This window comes from Sander lucioperca, chromosome 7 (assembly GCF_008315115.2).
Source record: "Sander lucioperca isolate FBNREF2018 chromosome 7, SLUC_FBN_1.2, whole genome shotgun sequence".
Classification (NCBI taxonomy): Eukaryota; Metazoa; Chordata; class Actinopteri; order Perciformes; family Percidae; genus Sander; species Sander lucioperca.
Window position 1 is genome coordinate 1,946,317 of NC_050179.1, and position 18,852 is coordinate 1,965,168.

Consider the following 18,852-nt stretch of genomic DNA (forward strand, 5'->3'; position numbering starts at 1 on the left):
CAAATTTATTTATATCGCCCAATATCACAAATTTGCAAACTTGTTTTGTCCGACCAACAGTCCAAAACTCAAAGATATTAAATTCACATTCAATAAAACAGAGAAAAGAAGCAAATCCTCACATTTGAGAAGCTGGAAATAACCCTATCCCTAAGTGACTATGAGTATGTATTATGAGTGTGAACTTATGCGCTACATGTGCATATAGCAGGATTCAAAACCTGTGCGTCACTTCCTTACATGTGGAATGTCTCTTCTTACCAGCAGCAACAATACAAATGAAAGGCAGAGGAAACGGCCTCAGGATCAATTGTTTTAGACACACACACACACACACACACACACACACACACACACACACACACACACACACACACACACACACACACACACACACACACACACACACACACACACACACACACACACACACACACACACACACACACACACACACACACACACACACACCATTGTTGTCTGGCCCGTAGGCAGTTTTATCTCACAACCAGAGACAGCGGACAGTTCTGATGTGGTGTAAACATGTTCTGGAGTGCATTAGGGTGAGACCGAAGGAGGAGGCGGAGGAGAACAAGGAGGAAGTGATATATTTCTGTTGGAGGAGCTTCCTTTTCAGGGACATAAATGCTGCTAAAAATAGATACCGCCCCTTGTCCAGATGTGCTTTTCACTGGAGTTGAAAAAGGGGAGACAGAAAGATAAAAACAGGAAAATGTACAGTAAGAAAAGGAGAGAAGTACTGTATCGTGGAATAAAGTGGAAAGAACATAAATAAAGTGGAAAGGACAGAAACTCCAGAGGGCATTGTATTCGCCTCACCTCGAGAGGACACTGGAGGATCCTACATGCAATACAAAAGGACCCCAGATGTATCCAAACTCCACATCAGCCAGAGACAGCCGTCTGTGAATGACTCAGTATTTAATGGAACAAAGCCTGCTTCACAACCTTTGCAATAAGGGTGTCTTCATCCCAGCTGACAACGTTCTGCCCACTCTTTTGCTCGGCCTTAGTTGCTCATTTGCAAACAATCCTCCAAACAATGCTGACACCTACACCTCCACCTGTAGCCTCTGAGTCATAGATACCCTGAGGGGAAGTTTATTATCATCGCTCCCCATTCTCCTCGGTGCTGAGCTTGGTGCGTGTTTGCGGGGACTAGATGTCAAATATGACCTCTGTACATACTTTATATTCACATAGTAATAATTAAACTTTTTCATGTGGGTGGTTGGACTGAAATGTTCTTCTCTGCTACAAAACAATTATATTATACTGGAACCATATACCTATAAAGTCTTCATGAGAGTGAGCACCTGAATTGTATCACCATAACTCCATCCAAAGTCGATTTTTATTTTTCATGCTGATTGATTCTGATCACCTTCAACTGGTTGTAAATAGAACTAGAGTGGAACTGGAAGCCTTGCTTACCTAAAACAAATATGAGCTTAATTGCTAATGTCAGCGTGCTAACTTGCTCACAATGACATACTTACATGTTGCTTTTTAGCCCATATAAAGTTCACAGTCATGTTCACCACCTTGGTTACGCGTATTAGCATACTAATAAGCAATAAACACAAGTACAGCTGACGCTGATGGGAATGTCATTAGTTTTGCAGGGAAAACATTTTTAACTGATTAACATGATAAGTCAGGGGATCAACAAAATTATTTTAATTCTTCTTGCAAGGAATATAGATGCCTATACCAAATCCAACCCATACAATAGTTGTTAAAGGCTAATTCTATTTACTTTTTTCAACCTGGACTATACAGCAAATATGAACTGTCAATTTCCATCCACTAAAAGTGCTGTTTAAGCTACTGGCAGACTCATATTGTTATTTAAGTGTCTGACAACATTATGGAAATGATCCCTACAGAGATAGAGGTAAAATCCTTTTTGTTTAACATAAGTATCCCAGAAATCGCCATTGCCAAACTCCATACCAGACTCCTTTTAAAGAAACAATACTTTTAGCGTGTATAGAGCCAAAGTATTTTCACATGTAAATGGGTGAATAAGGTTTGTTTTTCAACATTTGGGGTTTTGGTTTCATGTTAAAACAAAAAGAATCTTACTCTTTTATCAAAAAGGTCAACCTCTGTAGGGATCCTTTCTACGACGGAGCATTAGGGCCACATCAAGGGGAAAAAATGAAGGAGGAATATTTTTTTTTACAGTCGCTCTAATTGGAGTTGAATTTATTCTCGTCATTTCAACTTCAATCTCGACATTTCGACATTATTCTCGAAATGGTAGTTCAACTTTATTCTCGTCATGTTGACTTTATTCTCGACATTTCAACTTTATTTACAAAATGGTATTCGACTTAATTCTCGACATTTCCACTTTATTCTCGAAATGCAAAAAAATAAAAATCTTCCTCCTTAATTTTTCCCCTTGATGTGGCCATAATGCTCCGTCGTACCTTTCCGTATTGTTGTCAGACACTTAGAATAATAATCTGAGCACGTCGGTGGCAAAAAGGCCCTTTTAGTGAACGGAAATTGAAGGTGCGCAATTGCCGATTAATGTTACATTGTTGCTTGTTTCGCCACTGGCGGCTGCTTAATACTGGACCAATTTCAAAAATTTACAAATTTTAAATAGGGTTCAGGTTGAAAAATACCGGTTACCCTTAAAGACATGTCACTAATAATCAAGAATGTCAACCTCATGATAGCAATAGAGGAAAATCAGGAAATCAGCAAAGTGATCCAGTGATCCTCTACTCTCAGCTAATTTCTTCAACTGTTTTCAATCAGCCACCTCCGTAGATTAAAACTATGTGTATCCCTTTCAGTGCCTCTTTTAATGTCCTCCCTTACATTCGTCCATTAGGCTCTCTCTCATGTGTATTTTCCCTCCCCTCTCCAGCTCCCTTCCACACCGAGTTCGTGTTCAGGATATAGCTGAACACAGTGTTCCCCTCAAGCCTCATGTTTGTCTTCTTAGTTTGGTATTCACCCTCAGAATGAAAGTTATGTAGAACAACATTATTATTCCCCCCTTTTTCATCTGTTTCTCACATCATTGTTGGTTGAAGCCCATAAATTGGAGAGAGGCATGGAGAGCGGTGTTGGGAGCTGTTCCTACAAACAAGGTAGACAGCTGAGGGAGAAATAAGAGGCCCTTGTCGATACTTACAAAACTTTATGGCTGAGGGTCGTGAAATACCTGCAGAGCCTCGCTTACAATCATCAGAATGGCACAGCGGACCACGATGCATCATTCATTAAAGTGACATTTATGTCATACATGTACATGTATGTCCAATCCAAAACACTCACAATCCATAAGCTCTTGTTACGAAATCAAATCCACATATAAGCTCTAACCTCCCTGTGCTGGTACAATACAGGCTCATATCAAGCTTGAACATGAAATGTCAAGCTTGATGGATGTCAGTGCTGGTCACATGGGCCACACTCTCATTATTTGACATGTTCGTAAAAATAGCTGCGCTGCTGGGACAGTGTAGAGGACAGTAATCCCCCGATCTTGCTCTGCACTAGGCCACGGTCGACTCTTGTCCATGCCAGGCCGTCCAGATGGCGGTTAGGGATATCCGTCCCATCTGCCAACCCAGAGAAGCACAGAGGCCAAGAAGATTACTGCCTCACTGAGACACTGATCTACTAGCATAGCTCCATTCCTCCACTCAGTATGGACTGAATAAGTACAAGAAAGAGAGACGGACGGACAGACAGACAGACAGAGAGCTTGCAATGACCCAGTGAAACATTATGTCTGTGAAACGGTGTGCACTCTACAGGCTCTGGCACACAGATGGAAAGAGAGAAGGGTTTCGACAGTGTTGAGCACAGACTTGCAGTGCATTGCAGTCTGGCCGGTGATCCCAGAGTGTGAATTTTTAAAGCTGGGGATGGCTGATCAGGAAGGGAAGTGAAGGCAGTCTGTGTCTGTGTGTTACAGAGTGGGGCTAAGAGGATTAGCTAAACGCCTCTGCCTAGCCTGGATACCCAGAGCTGTGGAAATCCCACTGCAACCACAACCCCCACCCCTGGCCAACCCACCCCTAACTAGAGTCACCTCACTCTCCCAGCCTGTATCTCATACCCTGATGGACCATTAGCCCTGAACTACTGGCTCTCTGACCTCCATCTAATTCTACCATGTCCAAAAATGGGTAAAAAATGAAGTCAACCTTCCACTAAAACACATGCCATCCAGCCTAGCAACAACAAAACACCAAACACAAAGCCCGCTATTCTCCAGATAGGTCCGGTCCTGTGAAATACATCACACAACTATTTAATATGAACGACAAAAATGGTCACGACAACACACCAGCAAGGCATTTGGCTGACCTCAGAAGTCCCAGGAAAAGATGGGTGTTGAAACATGAAACATTTATATTTTTAAAAGGCTAAATTTCTCCAAATACATAGATTTAATATAGACTTTGTAGTTGGTACACTTTCATTGAACCCAGATGCGAGAGACAGACGTGCCTTTAGACATAGGTCCATCAGCACAGCTACAGCGCTGTCAGACACATTGCCAAAACGGGTGGCAGCCGACTCCTACAGCAGCTTCATAAAACACAGACGTGACGCCACGGCCGTGGCCATAAACTCTAAAAATCGACAACACGGGCACGAGGAAGCCTGAACGTCAATACGCAGACACAGAGAGAAAGCTGTAGGAGTGGAAATGGGGGGGGGGGGGGGGGGGGATCTCAAATATAATGCAGCTATTATGGGGTATGTATGAAAAGCTGCCCTCCCAGTAAATGACAACAAAACAAGTCAGGACAGGAAATTTATAAAATCCTCTTTCATTTACCGTCCTGTCTCCCTGGATCAATCAAGGAGCACTGAATGAGGGGAAATGGTGCTTTCCTTGGCAGGGAAACACAGTGCACAGTCTGGAGAGTGTGTGTGAGAGTTAAAGGGGTGACGGGGCGAGTGTGTCAAAGGTAGATTAAAGGAAGCAGAAGAAGAATGCAATGAAACCTCCAGCTGTGCCAGCAGCTGCAGCTCGTCCCCGAACACGAGAGGGGAATCGGGGTGACAGCAATGACGGCCAACAGTTCATAGCCGAGGGCCTGCCTCCTGTGGTGCAATCAGCCCTATATGGCGGTGCAGACGCTGAGATAAACATGACCGCTGCAGGCAGACAGACAGACACACACACACACACACACACACACACACACACACACACACACACACACACACACACACACACACGAAGGGGGAAAAACAGCCACAGAAAGAGACTTTCGAAATGGCGAGCAAGTAATCTCTATTTATCTACCACCGTTTCCTGAACAGTCTGGAGTTAGTCCGTGTAAAAGCAAGAGGAAAGAGTGGAACATCTGGATGCCAATATATTTTAGGATAATAACTTTTACCATTGCTGCTGCCAGAAGGGCAAATTTGCCTAAACTATGTTCATGGAGCCTGCAGCCTGAGGTTCAAAGGTTATCCCAATCCACTATGAGCCAGCTCCAGTAAATATCGACATTCCTCCTGGCAAATTAATTGCTGGGGTTCAGACCAACACAGCTCCTACAGGAGAAGTGGGATTGAAATGTTGCGCTGGTTAAAAGCACATAAAAACTGCACACTCACTTTTAGATTCATTGGAATAATTGTTGGAATTCTAAAAAAGCAACTATAATAGCAAACATGTTTTGCTTGTCCTGATGGATTCAATTTGCGTCGAATAATAATATGGGCTGAACATTGAAAACGTCACTCCACAAGCAAAATAATACACAGAAACCCTCTGTATGCTTGGCCCATCTTATAATGTTGATAGTAAATAATGTCCAGTTAGAAGTTTATAATCATTTAATCTACTGTTATTTTCAATATCAAATGCAAATCACAAACTCTCAGAGCCCAAAGTTGTGAATTTAAATTCCTTTTTTTGTATGAACAACAGTCAAATAAGACTAAGAGTGTACAGCCACGGTAGCGACTGTGAGACTGTACTTGGGTATGCTAACACTAGCATAGCAAGCTGTAGCGAATCACATTAGTTTTGCGGGATAAAATAAAGTATTGGACAAATCAAAATTTTTACCTGAAGATGACGCGAGGTGAAAAGTCCGGGTATCACCAAAGTTTTTAGGATTAATTGTCGGAGCACCGTGGATATCTGTGCAAAACCTCATGGCAATCCATCAAATAGCTTTTGAGATATTTCAGTCTGGACCAAAGTGGAGTTTGAATGACCAACAAACCGACACTGCCTTCATCAAATGTTCAATATTTTGATATGCTAAAGATATCATGTCTTAATGTTCTGCCCATCAATTCATCAGCACCAGTCTAAACCATGTTTCCTTAGTTCCTCTTCACTTGTTACAAAGTATCTCATCATCCCACAGTGTTCCCTGCTGCATCACTCATACAGTCTGTGGCCTGAGAAGGATGACATTAATCCTAAAGTTAATGTCCCTGGGAGAGGAGCAGAAAAGCACAAGACACACTTAAGAGGGATTTTATGCATCTATAGCTGTAAAACTCAATCTGCCTCTCTCTCTCATCTCTCTCTGGTACATCTATCATTCTGCTGTTTTACCTTCTTTTACAGTAGACACACTTTTCTTTTGAAGTCCTGCCCTGCCATGGTCTATACCTCTGTTTTATGGAAGCAGGCTGTCAGCTGCTAGCGGGTTGACCCTACTCTACCTTGCTTCATCTTGCACTCACATCAGGAATCATTTAAGGTTGATGTAATATCGCCGTGGCTGTAAACTCTACGGTTACTGGACAGGCTATAGGAGTAAAACTGGTGAGAATGTGTGAACACTGTTGAAGAAATTCCTTCTTTAGTCACTTCAGCACTAAGTGGTCAGTAGGGGGCTGTGCGAGTGCAAACTGTTTAAAAGCACATTGGCATGTGACCTGCGAGGTCAGGTGGCCGGCCACCAGCTGTCACTCTTTTAAATATCTATGTGTATGTTAGGAGCCTTTGCACGCTCGTCCGGGTTTGCAGGCCTTTTTTTGACCTACATAATGCTCTCGATGATCAACTCCAAAGAAAGCTGTGTTAATCAGCTGCCTCTGTGGCCAGCCAGTCTGCTGCCACTAGCAGAGTGACAAAGCAGATCAGCAGACCTCATTAAGACCGAAGAAACAATAAGCTCAGATAGGGCTGCACGATATGACCTAAAATCAAAATCCCGATTAATTGCACATTTTACCTCGATTACCTCAATCACGTTGTTCTAAATCATCTTTTCTGAAGCTAAAATGTTTCCAGACGACAGACACAAGTTTTTTGAGCACAAGTTGCTCAGTTGACTCGGACTCGCTGTTTGAGTTATCCACCATTATGCGTTCCATGCGGCTGACTGGTCCGGGCAAAGTCACATGACTACACACGTGGTAGAATGTTTTTAAGGAGAAAGTAGGCCTATCATCAGGAATAAATTATCCAAATTATCGTCATGGGAAAAATACGACAATAACAGCTTCAGAATTTCGATGTTGATACATTTTCGATTAATCGTCCAGCCCTAAGCTCAGATTTTCACTTCTCTGAGCTGCCTCCCCCTCAGAGCTGCCCCCACTTTGGCCATCTCAGTGGCAGAATGGCATCTTGGGGGGCTACACTGCCTGTCCACTACTAGTTTTCTTAGATTATAATTGTGCAGCAAATTTCATAGTAGGCGTACAAGATGTGGGATGTGAACGTTTAAAATTACAAAGTAAAATGTGTATGTGTCATTCGGTGGATGTTGCAACCCCTAGCTCCACACAAAGTGGAAGTGCAGATAATACTGTATTCCTAAGAATGTTAAACTTCATAACACATAGTCCAATCATAATGCAGAGTTACACTAGCGAGTGAAAATTGTGAAACAGCATGACACAAATAATCACTGTGCAACACTCAATGAAGACAACAAATCAAATTGTTCAAAAAAGGTGGTTAATGTTATTTTGTCTGCGTTTTTTCCACCACTTCTTTCAGAGTCTTAATATCATGGTGTGAAGGGATGGGTATCGTTTAAAAAGTGACTATATACTAATAATACTAATACCCATGAAGTGATACCGACACCAATGAAGTACTTTATTTGATTTTCTTTTTATTATATAACTGTACAAAACTGTACAACGAAGTATTGTTTGGGCTTGTCTTTCACCACACCACAGTGTGTATGGTTTGTAGCTGCTGCAGTAGTGGGCCAATCACAGGTCGCATTAAATCGACTTGCGGTGATTGGCTGCAAGAAAAAACATACAAATAGTCATTTTTTTCTAGATCCGTGTTAAAAAATTATCGAATGCAGGCATCGTTTTGCAGGAGACGTTTGAGTACTACTTAGTACTGTGTTATTTTAGTCGATACCTTAAAAAGGTATTGAGTACCAACACCCAGCCCGAACAGTGTGAGAGCTTGTATTAGTAAACCCCCCCCCTTCTTACCTCGAGAGTTGGTAGCCATGTCCGCCACCTTCTGAAAGGCATCTAAAAAGGCCACCGCTGCCAGAATCGTGGTCCTGTAAATATATTGGCACCATGACTAAATAAAGATTCTGTAAATATTGCACAATAACTTTTCATTCCTCCAGGTTTTACCATTCATTGGAACCACTTCTCACCTGAGTTGAGAGTGCAGTTTTGTGGCCTTGGCACTGAAGTCTTCCCACACAGGGTAAGAGCTCTGATAAGAAAAGGGAAAAGAAATGAGTCAAACAAATAGCTCACCAAGGACATGAAAGTGCACAGGCATACCTTCTCAAACACACACACTGTAGGCACACATATTTGAGAGGACAATGTTCTCTTCAACATGATAGAATCTGTATTTTCTCTTTAATTTACACTGATTGTACTGAGTTGAAAATAAGGTTCCACTCAAGGGAGCTTGGCATCTTACCCCAGGGTTAGAAACAGTTTGGTGTAAATGCTCTGTCTTGTCTTTAAAAAGGTTAACGTGATTCCTCAGTGCACATGCACGTTTCTGTTATTATTGTCCTTGATCAGCCTAGACGCCCTCTTCCCTTGTTCTTTGCTATGGGCTGTTGTGCGTGTTCATGTGTTTAGATGTCTTTCATACATGCATGATCTGAATAAGCTCTCATATCATGACTGTTTATATGCACCGGGCAGGTAGTATGGCTGGTCTTTGAAATTTCTGGATTAGATTTCCCCCAGGATCATCATGTGCAGTCTTGAGCTGTAATAGCAGAAACCAAACATAAAACACATTCAAGGCTAGATCCCATTAGAGCAAGAGCTTAAGCCCAGGAGAACGGAGAGGAAGGACATAACCCCCATGTCCCCCTTTTGATGGAGAGCAGCCAAAAGAGGCTGCACGTCCTGACTATATATAGTCAGACAGTTTGCAATCTGGAAACAGTCTTGCTCTTCATCACTCCTGGTTTAACATACATTCTGGAAATGACAGCGTACAACTCCCAGCTTCTCTCTGCCTTAAAAAAAAAAAAAAGTGATTTAGGAGCCGTCATCGCTAACAAAAATGTTTGCCGTGATCCTCCCAGCCTCGCTGTCTGCACTTGACTCCAACAGGTGTCTAATTAGCTTGTGTGGCCTGTGACTCCCAGGAGGGGGAGGGATGCGCTGCCAAGACAGCTGAGGGAGGAGGGTGAAGTAGCGGGCAAAGAGGGCTACATGCAGAGCAGCAGGGGAGGGTGGGACACGCATTTCTCTCTCTTCATCTACACCAAGCCACTCCCTGGGAGGCCAAGGGAGACAAACAAGAGGGAGGGAAGGAGGAAAGGAAGGAGAGACAGGCTCTTCCTCCCATGCCTCGTCATTCACTGGAGGGCGAGGTCAGAACTGTCATCCTCGGAGGTGGTTCGCTCAACATTTTTAAAAAGGTGGTTGCTTTCCCCCACACAGAGGCTTAAAGTCGCATCCCATTCACATCCATTGCTGATCTAATTTTTGATTTCTGATGTAATAAAGCTGAATCACTGTATTCCTTTTCACCCTGCCTCCTCTTCTATCACCTCCTACTCGTTTATTTCCTTTCCTGTAGCTTCGTCAGACAGTTACATAACCAACAGGTGCTGCCTATAGCAACACATTTTGTCTGTACAGTCTATAAAGAGGCTTTTTTTGTTCTCCAAGTGCACTGTATGGGTAGCATGTAGGTAAGTGTACACTATACTGTAACATTGTTCCCAATCAGCGAGATCAGTACAGAAAAGCTGTGCTGCTGCGTTGCTCCCGGGAGGGGGGTGAAGCTAGTCTGATAGGCTGGCGTGGCCCAGCCAGGCGGCAGGAATGAGGTCAGATGTCTGTCTCAGACAGTGGACATGGACACTGTGCTGACTAAGGGCTTCAGCCTCATTCATCTGCGCTGCTTATCAATACACAGACTGCCTCTTTCTAAGAGCCCCTGTCTCTCTCCGGCCCTGGCATGAGCACGACAAAAGGGAAATATATGAAACCAAACTAGCGCTGCCAATAGCCGAGAGTTGTTTTCATTGGAGCCTGACAAATGAGGGCCCATAAATAGTCCGTCTGAAGGCACCACAGCCCCGTGAGCTAGCGATCAATAAGAAATTGGTTAGGTGGAAAGTGCTGCCTGATGCTCGACTTATTCGCTCTTATTGACACTTTGTAGCATGAGCGTCCTCCACAATGGGAAGACTGGGAGCTGCCACCAGGCCTGACGAACAACGTTCACACTTTCCATCTGTTGTCTGAACAACAACAGACCACCCTGGTTCAACTTCCTTGACTTGACCCTCCCCCAACACACACACACACACACACACACACACACACACACACACACACACGTAATACATAATGGGAGACATCCAGTTCCTGTTCAAGAAATCATTTATGTTGAGAGGTGGATAAGTCATATACAAATAACATGCAATGTGAGTTAGTTCATTTACTAAGGCCTGGACCCAATGTGTATTGAACTAAATATTGATAAAGTAGGCTATGGATTTCCTGACACAAGGAAACCAAACATCAGGAAGCGCAATCAATAACCTCTCGAGCCTGTTTCTGTCCAGGAGGTTGAGGTGATGGAGCAGGTTATTTTCTTTCAGAGCATCCTTCTGACTCTGACATTTAATCTAATAAACCTTGGAGGCTGGCATGAAGGAGGAACAGTTGTTTTGGGGGTCAAATGGCACCCTAGGACATTTGTATTGAGCTATAGCTGCACAACATTGAAATTATCTCTCAATTTTGATAGCTCTTTCCCCTTCTTTTGCCTGAGTTTTGCTATTCAAAAAAATGATTACCTGATTTAACCATTTGATGATTGATTATGATTGAGGTTAGATTTTGACCCCTGAACCAAACACATTTTTTTTTAACAAAATAAACATTTAGTTACACACACACACACACACACACACACACACACACACACACTTACACACTTCAGCCAGTTTGTCATGGCTCAAGTATTGTTGAATATAACCAGTGCCTGGCGGACCTGCTGCACATTATGCAAATAACACAAAGGGAAACATGTTTCATCTCTCAATTTGTCCTGCAGCGGTGTTTCCAGTGGGGGGAGGACCCGGTATAAGAGACAAAGGCAGTAAAAATATGCGTCTGATCAGCCACCGTGCAACCACAAAGGTCAGATATGATCCCTGTCTACTTTAATGTGTGTGTTACCTTCATGTCGTTCACAATGGCCTGGAATAATCCACCCAGCGCTCCACACTCCTTCTCCACCGACTCCATGGTGTCAAAAAAAAAAAAAAATAAAGCTCGTAGAAAGGACAACAAATCAGAATAAATCTCCGCGTTCAAACATCAGACATGGGGATCTTTGTTTTGTTCATCTGCCCTTCGTTGTCCTCTCCTACAGCAACGTAGCCAGCAGCGGAGAGGATGCGAAGCCGCAGAAGCCCACAGACAGCAGCCTGCGGAGCGCACGGACAAAAAGAAATGTGCTGCTCGAAGGCACCGGGAGCTGCCGCTCGCTCGCCCCGCCGCCGCTACTCGCCACACGGACACACAGGAGCGGAGAATGCGCTTTGTCCTGGTGAACTACAGCCGGGAAACGTGGACGGGGCACGCACTGTGGCTCCTCATGATCGCAGCGTTAACACAACTGTGGTGAAGAGGGCAAGGAGGAGGAGGCACCGGGCACCATGGGAGACGGGATCGGTCGCAGGTCTCGGGGACGCGCTCCGTTGTTAGTAGCGGAGCAGATGTCTCTGAGCTGGAGTCTCCCGTAATACGATCCATGGGAATGGGAAGGGGGCTGGTCAAGTGGGTTTTTTTTCCCCTTCACTATACGCTTGCATATAGGCTAGTAGGTGAGGAGGAGGGGTCAAGGAGAAACACCCCCTCCTTTCCTCCCTCCTCTCCTCCTTCCACCCCCATGCAAACAAAAGTGAAGCCCTAGCTGTCTTCCCATTGAACAATTGATTAAGATGCAAAGGAGGATTTCCTCGGTTTCTTATGTGTATTCGTCTGTTAATGCTAATTTGTAGTAGGGAGTGGGCCAGTTGTTTTCAGGAAACAGTAACATGGGCCATGATCACATCACTTTGCATCAGTTAATCTCCTGAATAAACATGACAAAAGATAATGTTAATTCAACACTATATCCTGTGATTTAAATGGATATTAAACATTTGGGGGAACTGCTTATTTGCTTTCTATTTGCCCAGAGTTGGATAAGAGGATTGATGCCACTTATATGGGCTAACCTAACGCTATAGCAATGATGCTATATGCATAGTTTAGTACAAATACTGAAAACGGGGAAACAGCTAGCCTGGCTCTGTCAAAAGGTAAGAAAATTCCCTTACAAGCACCTCAAAAGTTTACAAATGAAAATCTTTTTCGCTCAACCTATGGCTTTACAAAAACCAAAGTGCTATTTACTAGGCTACCTTTTGTAGCTAGCTGTGTTATTACTGTTAGGTTGCCAGGAATTGCAGCTGGACAACAATCTAGCACACCCCTTAAAACCACAATTTGTCGTTTTTATACTTCAATTTTTTGTATGGAGTAAACTAAATACTATAAAATGTGTTAATTAGTGAGCTTTAGACACACTGAGATAGTCACTTTAGCGTCTATGCTAAAATAAACTTAAGCTAATAATCTAACTGTAGGTGACAATGCAAATTAGCATTTCCCAGAAATGTCGAACTATTCGGTTAAAATCAGATCATTTGGGGGAAATAAGATTTGAAATAATTAAAGCAGCCAACAAGCCAGTTTAACTTGTTACTGTAGAATACAACAGCAATAGATTTATAGTAGGTTAATTAGAGGTTTGGTAGTCTACCACAACCCATCACATACAGCAGGGAGAGTTGGAGGCCACCAGAGTTTTATGTATTTAAACCACATCATCACTTGTCTGTTATGGAGTGGCTACGAGGGACTGGGGTCACCCCACAGCATTCCTGATACACATCCTGACAGTTTATAACCCTGCACATCTGCCAGCCACACACACCTTCCTCTCTCATCTGTCTGCTTTTCTTTTTCCACGGGAGAGCATCCACCCCACCAGGCAGACCTCTTTGTGAAACATGGCCCAGTTCAGCCAAAAAACTGCAGCCCACGTCAGCAGACAGACCAACCCTGGAGAGGAAAATCTAGTCTTTGCCATAATTCCGAGAGATTATTTTTTACCAATCATGCCTCAATTTTACCACATAATTTCCTCTTCTTTCACTCCCTTTGGGTCATGTCAGTAGAGTTAGCTTACAAAGCAATTACATGATCAGTGTTGTACGTACCATGTAATAATATCCTTTATACTTCTCATACAGAAGAAAAACATGACTTCTACTGTGGGTATTTATAGAGCAACCAGATACCAGCATGCTGTCCTGAGAGCAGGACTCATTGACAAGACCAGAGTCATAAACTACTGTCGGAAAAAGAAAAACACAAAGAATACAAAATCATACTTTTTTTGTTAAGTTGCGGTGACTAGGTTAGGAACTGTGTCTGGTTTGGTATTTTACCCTCCTGCCCACGTGGACAGACATGAGGTAGATGCTCTCACCACAGCACTCACTGGCATCTCTTAGAAAACAGCTATAAAACTTTATATAATATCCCCAACACAGATGCTGACATTTCTCACCACTACCATCAACCCCCCCTGGAAAAAAAACAGAATTCTGTTCTCTGCCATACCACTGATGCATGTGCGTCTGTAAGAGTTTCCTTAATTCAGCAAGGGTGGCTTTTAGTAAGGAAAAAATGTGACGGTTTCTGTTTCGCCGAGCTCTCCCAGTAAAGCGTTTACAACTGAAAGCAATCATCAGCCCTAAACACATCAAGCTGGGGAGACTCATAAGATTTTGAAGGCTTATATAACCGACTTTAAGGGCTTTGACTTCTGGGTACATTTTCATTCACCATTGTGCGATAATGCCTACTCATTTTTCAGCCTGTGTTTCACCTCATTTATATAAGAGAGTGGAGGAAAACTATTTATCATTTCATTAGCAGAGGCAACACAATAGAAGCAATCTGGCATTTACTCAGCTTGTAGATAAGTAATTGAAATCTGGATAACGGTAGTTGTTATATTGTAACACTCACTTATATAAGGTTACGAGGTGGGAACTCTAAAGCAAACGCCTGTTTTCTTTTCTAATCTTGTTTCTGTTCACTTCCTGGTTCCTCATTTCAGGTTGCCTCTAACCTTGACCCAGCCACAGAGGCAGCTCTCCTCGATACAAAAAAAAGGAAAACACACAGGCTTTGTGATATACTGTGACCTTACACCTCAGTCAGGTCCTACCTATGATTCAGCTGGGGCCCTCGTCTTGCCTGGTTTATCGCCCGTTGTGAAGGATAACATTCGGGAAGCTGTGACCCCCCCGATGAAGTCACTGCTGAGGTCACCCCTGAGGTCTTGTGTCTACTTGACCGTAAAATCTATCAGGATTTATCATCTGAAGTTCAGTCCGCTCACACTGCTGAATGTAATAGTCATCTTACGGTGAGCTCACCTGCAGGGAATCATAAGGACACATGTATGAACGTCGGCTTCTGGTTATTCTTACGATAAGATCAGATCAACTTTAAAGTAACAGAAGAAAGTGATCGTACTGACGGACAGCAGAGAAGTGGATTACACAACATGTTTGAGAAATTCCTGTGGGTGTTTTGAAACTGTTTGTTTTTTTCCACTATGAAAGCTCATCTCACCATTGGAATCCATTTTAACAGAATTAATTCAAGCTGCTGTTTTCCGTCTGAGAGAAAAACATTTAACAGCTACCTTTCAAGCCTACAGGGAGTGAGCGTTTGATACTCAAAAGGCAGATTTTAGGTTAAGCATTCACAGCCTTACTGTTACTGTATTTCTACTCTCTAAAACCTCCAAACAGTGACCTCTGACTGTCAGGCTGCCGACATCAAGATGAGAGAAGAGGGGGTTGATCAAAATGTTGATATGCTCATCTGATTTGCCTTCAATTATTAATATATAAGTTCACAGTTATATGCTTAATGAGAACCATTGTGATTTGTTGACTCTTTGCCCTCGAGGAAGATCTGCAGGCAAGACTCAGAACTAAGAAAAAGTGCTTTCACCTCATTTGAATGTTTTCATTTAATCTATATTTTATTGTACAGTTAATATTTCCAAAAAACAACAGGCTAGCATTAAAGCAGTAAAGGGTAGTGCTCTCTGGAAGATTAAAATGGTATGTATTATAAGGTATCAGGTCTGTATTACGGAAACTAGACGTTGTTTTAAGGGGGGGTTAGTGCATTACTAATACATTCATTTGTATAGTTTTTTTGTTATGCTACATTTATTATGGAAAGCACAATAACCAATTTTATCATAGTTTATGCAGATGTCTCTCTCTCTCTCTCTCTCTCTCTCTCTCTCTCTCTCTATATATATATATATATATATATATATATATATATATATATATATATATATCTTTGATTGAAGACCGTCTGACTTCATAGTGCCCCCCAAACCCACACCCTTGTATATACTGTAGTATTCTCGCCATTCATATTTAAAATATTTTTAAAAAACACCATAACTTAACGTACATTTTTTAATGTGTCTTTCCCACCTTTCAGGAAGCTATTGTTTAAAGTACTTGCCTGCAAAGTCTGAAAATCAACTTTTAGAAATATAGATCATGTTATCACATTTTGTCATCTAAATATTTTGAATTGTTATTGTGTGGCAATACAGTTACATGTATTGACTAGTATAGTCTAGTACTAGTACTGATAGTCTAGTACTAGTAGTGATAAGACTCAAAGGTGGTGTGTTTTTTGTCAAGCTTTTTTCACAAGCTATGTGCGCAGAAAATCTAATCAATGAGACGAATAATAAGCAATTACAGTATGGATGAGGTGAAACAATCAAGTACATTTTGTACTTGCATAAAAATAAAGATTTCATGATGTGCAGGCTACATGTACTGGAACTCTTGATAAGCGAGCTGTATGTGACCCCTTGTAGTCTTCAACTTAAAAACTACAGTCATTCTTCGTTCAGCAGCTGGCTTCCATTGCTCCTTGATGGGTTTGAGTGCTCTTCAACACTGTAGTGCCTCTCTGAATGTGACACACCACAACCCCATACGTCAACACATCACAGATGGACAGAAAGTTATCCTGGGAGAGGGATCCTAATCTATGGCATGCACTCATTGCACTGCATTTTCCACAGAAGTCTTCAAACAGGGGAGTGGATTGCTAATGAATGAGCTAATGTAAACTAAACTGCTCATTCTGGCAGAGATAGGCTCCCCCTCGGGCCCTCTGCATCTCTTTCTGTCTTTCTCCCCTTTCCTTTGCTTTCATCCACCCGTCTTTTGTTGCCTCCACTTCTTGCTCTTCCTTTTGTTCCAATCCTCTCCTCGTCCGCTGTCTTATCATTACTTACTAAACCTCCAAATGTACTTCCTTTTCTTACCCACCCAGGTTCTGGTCCCCCCTTAGAGCTCAGAGAAGTGGAGACTCGCCAGCTCCATGTGAGCCTGTGGAATTTCCTCTATAGATTGCCCGGCAGGTCCTGCTCTCCTGAAGCATCCCACAGACACGTGTGCTTCTGTTTACATCTCACAAAGATCAGGGAAGAGATAGAGGCTCAAACACGTGTGAAGACAGAAAACGGTTTGAGAAGGGTGAGCCAGTTAGACAGAAATGAAGACAGAAAGCCCTGAGCTACAGTATGCCGGGCCACGTGACTCACCTTTATTGGGACTGCTTGACCTCCACACACATACATGCACCCGCAGAGCCCTGCATACACACAAACAAACACTGGGCCAGATACACAAACAAAATAATGCTGAAGCTGGAAAGCTATAAACACAAGTATTCATTCCCTAAAGCAAACAAATGTAAAGAAAGAAAAGAAAAAAAGATGTAAACATGCCAAGCTTGGGAAATAATTAAGCAGCATTTCCTCTCATTTAAATGTGGAAAATAGTTTTTTGAGCTGGAATTGTTGAACAGCTGTCGTCTCAAAAAAATAACTAAATCCACATTCGGTGGACAGTTACACAGCCATTTCTTGCTTGTGCTTAAAATGTTTCTGCTCTCATCCAGAGTACCTGTCTCATGTCACACGTGGCCATGTATGAGGAAACGCAGACCTCTGTTAACATGCCACAGAGCAGCAGCACAGATCCAAACTGACATCTGGAACAGTCGCATGGTGAACATCATGTACACAAATTCCCTGCAATGTAAAAATATAAATCTGTGTAAAGCCCACAAACAGACATAGACAAGGACTTTCAGCGCGTTGACAGATTTTCACTTCGTCTCCTGGTAAAACTCGAATCAATTTATCTTCGCTGAGCCCTTGAATCTGTTTATTTGTTCTCCAGCAAGGACATGACAGCCCAAGTTATTTGGAGAATAAACACTCACTGATGATGCTCTGTCAGTGTGGTTCATTTCAATTTAAACTGATGAGCTGGGATGGAAAAAAAGTGACAGTGTTTGCTCTTTTTTTTCATCAACTCGTTAGCTATCAGAGTTCCTACTGTGAGACAAATGAGATAAACTGAAAAGATTCCAAGCTCATCACTGCTAAAAAAAAAAAAATTATATATTTCATACACGGGGAACCAAAATTAACTCTACGGAATGAAGAATGTCAGCAAAGACAGTGTTGATCCTCTCACCATGGTGAGATTCACAGCGATGCGCCTCCCTTAGACACATAAAATAAACACAGTTATAGCTGACATTCCACTTTAAGAAAGACGAGTGACCCAGGTCAGATCAGTGTTTGGGCATCGCTACCATTCCACAAGTACTCCCTCCTGAGTCAGTGTCAGTCTAAAGTATCTGGCTGTATGTATCCAACTGTGCATGCCAGGCGTAACTGTGTGTACGCGTGCACACATGTGAACTCTGTGTGTGTGTGTCTTAGAAAATATACTGCTTGAATTCAACACTGAAAATAAACCAAAGGGTCAACAAACAAGACAGAGAGAGGGAGTACATCCATGTGTCGTTGTGTGTTGGGAGAGGAGGGGTTGTGGGGGTAAAAAAAATGTCTTTCCCCTTTTCCTGTCTGCAGCGGGAACAGAACTCTCTGACTTCTCAGTGAACTATCCACTGCATATCATGAGGAGGACACAACATGCACCCAGGGTTTGGTGTGGTTTGGAGGAGTTCGGGCCCGGGAAGGAAGCTGGTCCTCGGTGGGGGAGTCGCCCTTTGGAGTCAAGGATCTGGAGATCACTCAAGACAAGCTTGTTAAATTCAACACCAAGCAATAAAGAGTGTATGTGGAGGAATGAGCAGAATCTAAAAGCAAACAGGCATTCTGTAAGAATGTGTAAACGTTTGTTACTTGAAGTCATCAATCATATTAAATACAAAAAAAATAAGCTTGTCAGT

General features: G+C 42.6%; 1 protein-coding gene across 7 annotated transcripts in view; it reads right to left on the reverse strand.

The window, feature by feature from the left end:
- Window positions 1–12,260, reverse strand: part of mtss1la (MTSS I-BAR domain containing 2a) — a 28,834-nt gene extending 16,574 nt beyond the window's left edge. For 2 of the 7 annotated variants that reach the window (XM_036003361.1, XM_031283191.2), the window contains exons 1-3: window positions 11,641–12,260; window positions 8,622–8,683; window positions 8,446–8,519 (exon numbers count right to left, since the gene is read on the reverse strand). In XM_036003361.1, coding sequence (XP_035859254.1) covers window positions 8,446–8,519; window positions 8,622–8,683; window positions 11,641–11,709 — 205 coding nt within the window. In that variant the 5' untranslated portion in view covers window positions 11,710–12,260. Of the gene's footprint in view, window positions 1–3,178; window positions 3,406–8,445; window positions 8,520–8,621; window positions 8,684–11,640 lie in introns of those variants that run through there. The other 5 variants (XM_031283193.2, XM_031283189.2, XM_036003360.1 and 2 more) reach the window with 4 other exon arrangements.
- Between the last annotated feature and the right edge of the window lie 6,592 nt (window positions 12,261–18,852).